At 39.9% G+C, this 12,232-nt stretch overlaps 1 protein-coding gene across 1 annotated transcript in view; it reads right to left on the reverse strand.

Annotated features, from left to right (window-relative positions):
• Positions 1-12,232, reverse strand: part of LOC119744300 (high affinity cGMP-specific 3',5'-cyclic phosphodiesterase 9A-like) — a 96,413-nt gene that overhangs the window by 46,339 nt on the left and 37,842 nt on the right. The window contains exon 2 of the mRNA XM_038220168.1: positions 4,623-4,772. Within this exon, the coding sequence (XP_038076096.1) occupies positions 4,623-4,772 (150 nt within the window). The remainder of the gene's footprint in view (positions 1-4,622; positions 4,773-12,232) is intronic.

The following is a 12,232-nucleotide window of genomic DNA, read 5'->3' on the forward strand; positions in this document are numbered from 1 at the left end:
CGTAAACGAAACCCCTACGTTGACCTCGCTGACCTCGCACAGTCTAGACACGCAGAAAAGCCAGCACGGGGGGCGGCCAGGCAGTCAACGTGAAAGCGCACACGACGGCAAATTCCTGCGCAAAACGCAGTCACGAAAAATCGACGAAACGGATCGCCGGTCCGTACGGGAAAATCAGGACGACCCAAAGCGTCCGACCCGGCGGAAGACACCCTCCGCCGCGGGAGCCCGCGGTCTCGGATCCTTTCAGGAGCAAACATCGTCTCGGGGGCGAGTAAACTTCTCTCTTATATATATAGATTTTATGGGTTACTTAATGGAGGTTCAAATATTTTACAGTATTAACCCTCCTGCAAACATACATTCTGTGCAAAGTTGTCCTTTCAGTCAAAATCAGTCAAGAGTCTGATTTTAACAGTTAAGAGCTCCCAGCCTACATAAAGCAGGATTGACTGGCTGTGACTGTTTATGTAACTTGATACAGCTTTGCTTTGACTGTAGGTGAGTAGTAAGACAGCTGTGCCTACCAGTTGCCTGCTTTTGTTTGTTGACTGAATTTGACTAGTCACAGTGCTTGCTCGAAATACAATGTATGATCTGACTGCTAGAAGACTAGCCTGTGTTAAAAGTATAGCGGGGGAAGTGGATGGAAATTTTGACTGTACGACTGTTAAAATATAATCGGCTAAATCATGCTATATGCCAACATGCATGTAAGTACATGTGTGCACATTTCAGAAAAGTGCTTCTGGCATTACGCCCCGTAACCACACCACCACACAGGAAATTCTTCCCTTATCTTAAAATCAAAAGTTTTGATTTCAAGATAAACGGCATATCTAGAATGTCATTTGAATTAGCAAAGGTCTCCAATGTCAGAAATGTTCAAGAATGTTTTACAATCAACCTGTCACATCTCCAAACATCCCGGAAATATATTTTGGTCCATTTTTTTTTCATGAGAGAGGGGGGGAGGACAAGAATAAAGAAAGAGCATTTGTAAACCTAGTGATCCTGCTTTACATTTGTTCTCACATTTCAATGTCATCTCTATCCCTTCTTCCCCTTTAAGTTTCATCGCAGGACTGCACCGCGTATTTGCCCTTTAAAGGAAATATCATCTGGAAACAGTCGCCCGTGATTATTTTGCCAGCAGCCTGTTTTTTTCTTCCCTTCATTCTGAAAGCAATCGGAGTAATTTACTAGTTGGAGGTATGGGGATGATTACGACACGCAGAGAGTGTGGCGCACTGAGGCCTACAGCTTGCCTTGTGGCCGAGACAGAATGTTTTTTTCTCATTGCGTCTCGGGTTCCACAGTAAATAGACACATTCAACATGAATTAGGATCAAGTTGTCCATGCGCAGAGGAAATTAATATGAAAAAAAAAACAGTCCGTACCTTGAAATTGATCAATGCAGCAGTTTCAATGAGTGCTTGGATTTTTAGTTGGAATGGATATAAACGCTCACTCATTCACGGCTTTTTGTTACAAAATTGTTGATCATTTTGCAGGCAGGGAAATCTCAGTTTGTCTGGACACAATGTGTCAAATCACTTCCTTCTATAAAACTGCGCACAATTTTTCCTCTTGCATGGACTGAAAAGGAAATATAAACAGTAATTTTCCTAACTACACTAAAGCCCGGTTCATACTTCACGCGAAAGCGAAGCGAACTTCGTGACGTCAACAATATACGTTCGAAGCGCGTCCACCATTGTTGACGACATGAATTTTGCTTCACACTTGCTTTCGCGTGAAGTATGAACCGGGGTTGATTCATCAAAATTCATTTCTGCAATATTTGAATAGATTCATGTTCAGCACAGAGATCATAACTTTTTATGCAACGCCTGAATAAATCTGCATCACCTGATTGGTGGGTCGGTGATCACGTGTCATTGAATTATTCGTGCCAACGCACGGCACGGCCGCACATCAAAAATAGACGTTCCATTACATGGTGAATGGAAGTTCCATTGCACGGTCACACTTCTGGTGGATCTGACCAATCAGATGACGAGGATTTATTTAGGTGTTGTATTATAAACAAATAATGAATAACAAATAATGAATGTTTCACATTCGTGCAATGGAAGGAATAATTCATTCGGTGACGGATGGAATCCATTCCACGTGGCGAAGCCGAGTGGAATGGACCATTCCGTCTGTCACCTCATGAAATTATTCTTACCATTGCACTCATAAACAGTCATTATTTCGTATAATATGGGCTTGGTGTTCCAATCTTGTTTCAGAACTGTGCTGAAGTATTGGAATTTGGTTAAAGGGAATGTACATCATTGGCTTTTGCTGTAATTTTCAGAAATGAACTATTTGAGGGGTTAATATAATAGATCAAATATTGTTACACTGACATGTTTGAAGTTTTGTGTTTGAAAATGCTGGAAAAACCAAGAAAAACAAAAATGTTCAAGTAGTCTGGTTCCCTGACTCCACTAAAGATGAAATGGATCAATGTATTGATGCCGGAAAATTGTAAGGTTAGGGAACCAGTCTAGCTGGCCTGCACCTGTTCATGAACATGTAACCAATAGCAAACAAAATTTGGACTGAAAAAAAAAATAGTAAATTTGGAGCAGTATAGTTAAAAATAGTTAGGTTTTTCCAACGGTGGTCGGCCGACCAACGTTGGAAATGTATACAAAAATACCATTTTCTTGAAAATGACTTCACACCAGGTGCCATAATTTTACAGGATGCTTTAGACTATCATTTACCAACATCCTAGTAAGGTATTTTGTAAAAACTTAGTAGTTTTATTTTTCGATGTTTGCAAATGTTGTACAGTGTATATTCCCTTTAACTCAGGAAAATTTCTGTCCAACCTTCCAAGACCTGAAGAAAAGGGTGGCACATAAAATGTACAGATGTACCATTCAAAGATTCTTACACGTTCCAATTAATTACCAGGAGAGAAAACGAAACTGAATCCTGGAGGCAGGAACGCTGGCGTCCATATGGCAGGGTTTCTGAGGGGGTCAACCAGACAGATGGGACTCATTTTTATCTCATTTGACTCAACCGAAGAAGTGCTCGGAAAATTTAATACCATTTTCAAGGGACTTGTAGCCTCTGAGAGTCTCAGTGATAGTTATCATATTTTACAGCATAATGATATGGAATCTAGCATGTATGCATATGGTGCTGGTTAATCACGTTTTTTTATTTGAAAAATAAACAAACTGTTCGTCAAATTTGTCTTTCAAATTCCATTGATTATAAAAAAGGTGTGCGTTCTTTCAGCAAAACGAAAACAATTCACACGCATCCCTATGTGATTTGTTTTCGTTTTGCTGAAAGAACACTGAACTTTTTTGTGGTCCATGGACAGAACCTTAAAACGGTGGTTGTGTTTAAAATTCTGTAACTTGAAAAGTACATGAGTGATTTGAATGATTCTTGTACTAAAAGAAGGCTTATGAATTTGGCTTTCATATCCTGGATTTTGAAAATTCTACATGCAGAACTTCCCTAAAACAATGGTCCCAACACTAGGGTTTCGTTATTTTGGACTCACCGTGTAAATGAACGTCAACATCTTTAAGAAAAAAACTCTTCAAATCAAGTCCTCAGAATCATTGCCTTTAGATTAGTCAGGGTCCAACAGCAGAACCTCTCAGGCGCGACTGAGTTAATACCCCGGAACATATTGAAGCAGCACGCGGGGGCTCTTTACCACGATTGCGTTTATTGGATTAAGGCACGGGAGGGTGACGGAGAGAAACCAAGCAAGTACGCAGCTGAAAAATAAATAAATGTCACTCAAATTAAATGCCACTGCATTACGCTCTGACCGCATCGACGGAACCCATTTTTGGTAGTGGAGCGAGTGACAGAGGGTTGCAATTAATAGTTTTACCCCTGTTTTTGCTTGTACGAACACAGAAGTTGATGGAATGACATCGGCGATGAAAGGCTGCCATTTCGACTAATTTGCCAGTGCCACTTTGATCAGTTTAGCTCTTCCTAATCCCATCAACTCATTCTGACAAGATGGAGTGGTCGGCCTGTCTTGAATCCTTTTTTTTTTCAGTGCTGTGGAAATTTTCAAGGCCAGCTTTGGGGCAGTGCATTAATTACAACCTAGACTGTGCAGCCTACTTACAGCCTGTATACAATGTTCCCTATTAAGTGTCTCATTTAATGTTAATGTTCATCGACTTATTTTGTGGCTTTTGATTTTCAGCAATATGGCAATAAATGTTTTAATTAATGAATGAAAAATGAATGAACAAGGAATGAATTTACTACGAATTTGCTACGTCCTATTTTTGGGGGCCACAGAGGAGGTTTAGATCCCCTAATTGCCCCCCCCCCTCCCAAATAGATCTGCAACTGGACAGGATTGAGGGAGAAGAACGTGCAACTGCCCCCCCCCCCCCCCCATCGAATCGCTGGTATAAACCACAATGTGACGTACCGTGGATAGTTACCCCACCGCAAAGTGACGAATCCTGTGCACGAAAAGTTATGTCACTTTGTGGCAAATTGTCATATTCGTCACATTTGTGGTGCCCCGGATGATACAAATACCCCCCCCCTCTCATAACCACAAAACCACGCCCAGATTTCAATTGCTCATGTTGAAACATCTTACCCGTGCATTGGGAGGCGACCACTTCCAGTTTGTAAGGCGTGTCGGGCGTGTTCTCGTCCAACTTCTGCGATATGTTGACTATGTTGCCCTTGATGTTATACAGCTTGAGTATATCGTGGGGTCCGGCTTCTGCTGCAGCGCGAAAACAGTCTGCAGAAGGAAGGAGAGAAAAGCAACAAAAATCGTCAAGAGTGAAATTTTTTAGTGCTTGCTACGGGCTCCGTTCACAAGTACCCCCTCACCGGCAAGAAAGGTAGAGTTGGGGGAGACCATAGTCTGGTTCCCCGACCAAGAGATACTGACTTTTATTTCTGATGAATCTTGGATTCTTCCCACTTTACCACTTCACAGAAATCCATTGAAAAGGTGTGCTTTATTGATTTCACTGGTCCCAGAGGGCCAGCCTACAGTCCTTTCAGTTCTGAGTACCTCACTGACTGACTGAATGACTGACTGTCACTTGTGAATTACACCTGCTCGAGTCTCACCTTGGCCCAAAAGTTTGACTCTGATGACTACCTTGATCCTTGAATTAGTCTGGGACTAGCTAGTCTTACTAATTTATTGAATATATATATATATTATAAGTTTATCAATGTTTTCTTGTTTGAAGATCATTTGACACTATAACTTAACTTATACCTCTACATTTACGATAAATTATGCCCTACCCTTCTTGTTGGCTTTGGTTTATTCCTCCCCCACCCCCAATAACTGTAGCCCAGATTTTCTATAGTATCCTTACTTGCTCTTCTGTCATATACACTGTTCCTATTGCACCGAGTAATTCTTCTTCTTTTTTTAAAATTACAATTATCTTGTCAAAACCCTCTGCAGATATCACCTGCAATTTTGCTCATTTTCTGTTAGCTTAGTTGATTTATATTTTAGAAACAAAACAACTTGTGGACATCAAACAGCTCTGCAATCAAGCTTGACTTTCGAGCAAATACAAATACGTTATATACACAGAGCATTATGAAGTGTCCAATTATTATAAAATTTGTCAACGAAAGTTTGTGTATAGACACCACCTGGTATTGCATCCAGATCAATAATTTGGCACTAGACATGTGGAAAAAAATCAATTGCAGGTACGCTCAGTATATTATATAATGGGACATTTATGACTGGAGCATGATCGATAGTTCATACCATATGTGTGTTTTTCTGATGGGTTCTAGCTTTGATTTGAAATAGATAAACACCACAGCAAATTATTTTGGGCACAGAAAAAAGCAAAGTAGATCAACACATATTGTATTATCTAATGTTAAGAAAAAAACTGTAGTTTCAAGGGCAAGTCTAGCTGAAATCAAAACTGAATGCCATTGGAGGATCTTGACCAATTAGCAGCTGTATTACATTGTATTACATTGTTTTACATTGTATTTCCTGACAAATCCACAACATTTTCAGTGCTGGGGTGGTTGGGGCAGTACAGGGATTAACAGGCAGGTCAGTTAGGGTTGGTACAGGGACAATTGGGCATACCGGGTAAATCAATTTTGCAGCAAATTGTTGAGGGAAAAGTTCTCATCAGCAAATTTTCAATTGGCATCCTCTACACGCCTCACATGTAACACACAGAACTATTTGAACACGTGCCATTGGAGAAACAGACTTTAGGAGAATCTTGAATGGTAAACTGGCATTTTTGGAGAAAAAATTGGAAATTCGGTTCTGCAGTTGCCGAAAATCTCTTAGCCCACATGCAAGCAACTCACAAGGGATATTCCTCAGGTAGCAAGTAAATGGTCATCAGCCTGAACTTATTTAAATCCTGCATCAGTCCACTGGAATACATTTTTCCAGGGGGTGCTGGAACACATTTTTGCCAGGGGTAGGGGTGCTTTAGTTTATTCCAGCACCCCATCCAAAAAGTTGGGGGTGCTGCAGCACCCACAGCACTTCCTATTCCCATGGGCTTGCCCACATAAATTTACAAAAAAACGGCAGAACAAATCTACATTAACAAGAAGCAATCGTAGTACAACTAGGCCCGCATGTATCTACATGTATGTCAAAATTTGTAGGTCAAGTTCGACGGAAGTATGAAACTACTCGGCCTGATCAGGCAGTAATAAGTCACTTCCGAGCTTAGATTGCCCCATGTGTCAATGCTTCAAGACATCATGCCATGCAATTTCTTTTTCTTTTCAAACTCGCAATTTTTGTCTGGCTCACAAGAGACAATCAGTGAGTCAGTGAAAATGTTAAAAAGACGAAGCAAGGCCGGCCCTCTGGGACCAGCAGTTGGATCTTCCAATTTTCTGGAGATTTCGTCTTTCAGCAAAACGTTCATCAGTCCTTGGACAATCTTGAACTTTTAACCTCTAGCTACCGAAGATGACTGTGCACCTCTGTCAGATATTTTTCAGTCTCCGCTGTCCCAAACAGCCACTAATTCTCGCAAATTTTCAACAGAAGTCTCAGGTGAAGTCTGTGCATGCTGTGCGTGTACGTAAACGTAGCTTCAATTGTGTTGATCTGATACACCGTGCCCTCTGGAGACATGCACACAATAGGGAACAAAAGATTGTATGTATACGTCTCCACAGGGCAATTTCAATAGACAAATACGTCTCCACAAGGTTTTCACGAAATACATGAATTTTACTAAAAAACTAGGAATTTCCAAAGAATGTTGATCTGTCGCAAACGGTAGAGTTTTAGAAAAGGGATATTAAGTCCGAATTTCAGCCAAGGAAATTAATTCTGGTTTAAATAAAAGCATTTTGAAACTACTTTTTCAAACTCGAAAACTTTACTGCAGGAGAACAAAGAAATGTCTCCACAAGGATACAAATTCCAGTATGTGTGTTTTTTACTAGTTGTTTGGCATGCAAACTGCATACGGTCAACTAGAAATAAAAAGGCAAGTAGGATAAACAATGACGTCATTGGCCGGTTGATGCTACAGACATTGATACCCCCGGGGATCGCTTGTAATCGCGCAAAGATGCACACGGATTAATCTAGCGATGTGCATTAACTACATGTACCCGGCTCACTATTTGCTTGCTATCGTCCTTCATTAAAAACCGCCAGTGGGTCGCATTTGTAACAGGAGAACTAAAGTCACTTTTCCCGATTTAATTTTGCGCACACAATTCTCCAACAAAGAGGAAAAAGGCCAATTGAGGTAAACTGTCCTGTTTAAGGGCAAACCTGCGATACCATACAAAACTGCCAGTGGGCTGTTTTTTTAGCGTAATTATGGCATGACACGCAAAGTTTTTTACGGATGAATTTTTGCACACAATTCTCCTACATGTACATGAAGGCAAAAAGGGGCCAGTTGGGGTAATCTATCCTGCTTACGGACAAAACCAGCAATGGGCCTTATTCACGAGTTGGCCATTTTTGTCGAGTTTCCTGAACGTATTTCATTAAGTGTTAACTGTTCAATTGGATGGCGCCAGACTATTTATGCAGCAACAATGCAGCCTTAATTTACTGGGGTTTTTTTCCAATCTGGCTTTAAACATTAGGGAATTTCAATTACACATTTAAAATTATTCATTGAAGCAGACTGGAATTGATAGCAATTGAGTTGCTTTCGTTTCTCTTTGCAAGTTCCAAAAACTAAGATTTTACCTCACTTTCAATTCAATATGGCCGACTCGTGAATAAGGCCCATACCATTGGAAATCAATAGTGGGCCGTATTTGTGAAAAACGGTAGGAAAAAGCTTCACTTTCCCAACACAATTCTCCAACATTGAGGAAAAAGAGGCAAGTTGGAGTAAACTATCCTGCTTGGGAACACAACCTGAGTAACAGCTTTTGTTAATAAGCAAATTACAAACTAATTTACTCAACAATGTAAAACCCTTCAAGGCCGATGATTTGATCAAAAATATCCACTTTGGATTTCTGCGGACGAGGACAATTTTAGGTAAACTATCCTGCTTGGGAACACAACCTGCAACAACACAACCAGTGTGGACACAATTCCAATCGTTAAACCGTAACAGTTTTTGTTAATCACCAAATTACTAACTTATTTATTCCTTATTACGAAACCAATCAAGGCCGTTTTGATAAAAAAAAATCCACTTTGGTTTTCTGCGGACGAGGACAATTTACGGTCAGCGACACAGCCGTCCATAGCTATACAGTGCCAGCTGGACCCTGAAGTACTTACGTGTCCTCAGAGGGAAAAAAAATTAAGCCTGTCACCATCGGCAATAAAGAAAATATTACAAATACACAGAAGGCAATTACCATTATCTTAATTTTTTTAGGTTCTCGGTGGCCTCCAGTACGGGGATGCTTCATTCTTCTTTCGTGAGAGAAGTGACAGGCAATTATCGGAAGGCCAATCTGTAGTAAGCCCTATACAATATTAATTTCAGACTAATCACTTGCCGGACCAAGTCCTGCCAATCTATTGTTCTCCAAGGCTACAAAAATATATAAAATATTTCCCAAGCCTTATGGCATATTCCTATTGTTTTATTATATTTTATAATATTGGCTTTCTGAAAAATTGAAAAGATTGTGTCTGCATGCATTCGGGATATGAAACAAATGCAATCTTACCAGCTGCCAGTAATAAACCAGATACAATTGAACTTGTATTTTAATTGATATATTTGTTTGATAAAAGCACGACTGAATATTTATGCTATTATCTTGATTACATATTCACTTCTAGATCCATACGGTTTTAAATTATTTAAATTTGGCAATACGCAAGATCCATGCTTCCATATGCTGCCACTAAAATACTCACAACAGTGCAATAAAAAATTGACAATTGTTTCTCCTTGATCACATAAATCCCAAATATATTCGTTTACAGGAAACTACATGTACCAGTACTGTTAATTCTATTAAAGAGGTTGTGGAATGCTCGAAGACATTTCCGTCATTTTTTGGGTATATGTAGCCTAAGGTGTGATGAAATAAAAACGACTATTGTTTCTGTCATGAAATGAGTACAAAGGGTACTTTTGAGAGCTATTTTTCAGGTCCTGTTTCGACCCGAACGTGCAATTTGTGTAAAAGTCGTCGTTGCGGGCAGCAAACAAAACACAGTAAATCGTGACGTAATAAACAGGACTCGTTTATGCTACTCTGCATCGGGAGTCCTGTTTATTACGTCACGATTTACTGTGTTTTGTTTGCTGCCCGCAACGACGACTTTAACACAAATTGCACGTTCGGGTCGAAACAGGCATGACAGGACTTGAAAAACAGCTCTCAAAAGTACCTTTTGTACTCATTTTATGACAGAAACAATAGTCGTTTTTATTTCATCGCACCTTAGGCTACATATACCCGAAAAATGACGGAAATGTCTTCGAGCATTCCACAACCTCTTTAACAGTTCACCATTTTTATCAACAAAAATATGTGAATTCTGATAACATAGTTTGTATTTCAGTGTCAAAAATTCAAAACATTCCGTTGATTTGCTTTACCTTTTTTTGTTTGAGCTGAGTGAAACCGGTAATCCTATTACAAATCTCAAATGTATTCGTTTACACGTACATGTAAACGTACTGTGAACTCTATTTACAGTTCACCATTTTTATCAACAGAAATACGTAATGTCTGATAACACAGTTTGTATTTCAGTATTAAAATTCCGGACATTCAATTGCTTTTTTTACCGTTATTTTCTGTTTATTTTGTTTGGAGTTGAGTGAAACCAGTTAAGAATCCTATCACATTTTGGTTGTTGACACTGTAACAAGATAGAGTCCCCGAATATTTGCATAAGAGATCCTCATCTCGGTGCTGGGGCACCTTTACGATGTGCTTCGGTTGCAGCACCCGGCCGCAGCGCAGAGGAAAAACGCCGTAACCCGGTTCGGTTGCTGAGGCCCCGATTTCCCCCCTCCAGGCGTGATAAAACTGCAATCGATACGCTGAAAAAATTCAATTAGCTGCGAGCCAAAAACTGTCGTAGTTGTGACATCAGCATGAACATCTACATGTAGAGTGTGTAATTGTGCTTCATACATTGTACTGTGCGTGTACATATAGTATGTATATTTATTTTAAAAGTGTATGTAGAACATGTACTTGACAGAGTGCATACATGTATTTGCATGTGATTTGAATTTCACTATTCACTGATTATCTTGTGAGAAAACAAAATGAAAAACCAACAACAATGTACAATACACTGCGCTTGTATACTTGTTTTAAAAGCATACATTGTAAATACACCAGTACTTGACAAAGTGCATGTGCATGTGATAGGATATTACTACCTCGTGGAAGAAAAAAAATGCCCAAATCACAATCTTTGCTTAAAGGTATAGTCCATCATTTGTAATTTGTGCATTTTGTTCGTTTGAAGCAACAAAAGTGTTAAAAATCTGAAGAAGGGTGCTGAACAACTAACCTGATGAAGTTTCAGCTAAGCTTCAGCTGTATATTTTGAGATAAACAGCATTCTAGGATCTCGATTTCAAATCAAAAGTTGCTGATGAATCATGTTTTGAATTGGGCCTGAATTCAGCGTCTGAGACACGTTCTCACTAGCCGATTGTAGCTACGCAATGTCACGCACCATTTCAGACGGATTATAGCAGCCGCGCGCGTGTGTGCGTCATGCCAACGCTGGCGCGCGCTGCGCCGAATAAAAAAACGAACTACAAACGGATATTTCCAACGGTGCGTCTTAAGACGCACCGTTGACAAAATGACAGTTTGCCAGAGAGAATAATTTCACAGGGAGTTTTATAGTCCCCTTACTATCTTTCAACCAAGTGTGTTTGTCAACAATAATTACGTCAGTTTCTTTTTGGATAAGTTGCAAATGATGGACTATAGCTTTAATGACAACGGACTAAAACTGGTATTTGCTGAGGCAAACTCTGAAACAACCACCTTCCAATAAAAGAAATGCCTTGTGTTTTAAACTGATGCAGTAAACTGTATTGCCTAGAGACACAGGAATCGTGACCTCCCAGAAACACTTCACATCCTAAGACTGTAAAAGACTTAGGGTTAATGCACTGGGCCAAGGGTTCATTGCATTAAAACGGGTGCAGCTAAGAAATAAACCTGTCACGACGTAAGGAGACAATGTCATTAAGATGCTTTTGCCTGTAACTTTTTCCTCAGTTGTCTTTTACCTTGCATTAACAATTACTAAGCAATATTTTAAGCTCATAAAAGCTCCATATTGCTAGATTTGAGCCACAAGACATATTCTTGATTTAACTCCATGGTTGCCCGTGGGTACACATTACATGCATCCTGAAATTGTGACAAGTCTTTGCATAGACATGTACCGTAACCGACTCGCATGAACTCGTGCCACAGCATACACAACCATGATATGTTTTACATCCATTTTTGCAATTGTTACAGTGCATTTAACCGATTGAAACCTCTTAGCAGTGATATTCAGCACTCCTGAAGGGCCTCTAAGCAAACTCGCAAGCCACTCCACTTCACAATCACTCCCAAAATGATTTCTGCAATTTTCCTGCATTTCCGTTTGCGTTGTCCTCGAGTGCTTCTGCAACTTTGCACAAACGGCCTTACGAGCACTCTTCACAACTTCAATACGAATTTTCATCTGTTCCCCCGAATCCCCCCCACCCCACTTAAGAACTTAAGAGTGTTTACTGTCATTAAATG

Source organism: Patiria miniata, unplaced genomic scaffold, assembly GCF_015706575.1.
Source record: "Patiria miniata isolate m_02_andy unplaced genomic scaffold, ASM1570657v1 HiC_scaffold_7, whole genome shotgun sequence".
Lineage (NCBI taxonomy): Eukaryota > Metazoa > Echinodermata > Asteroidea > Valvatida > Asterinidae > Patiria > Patiria miniata.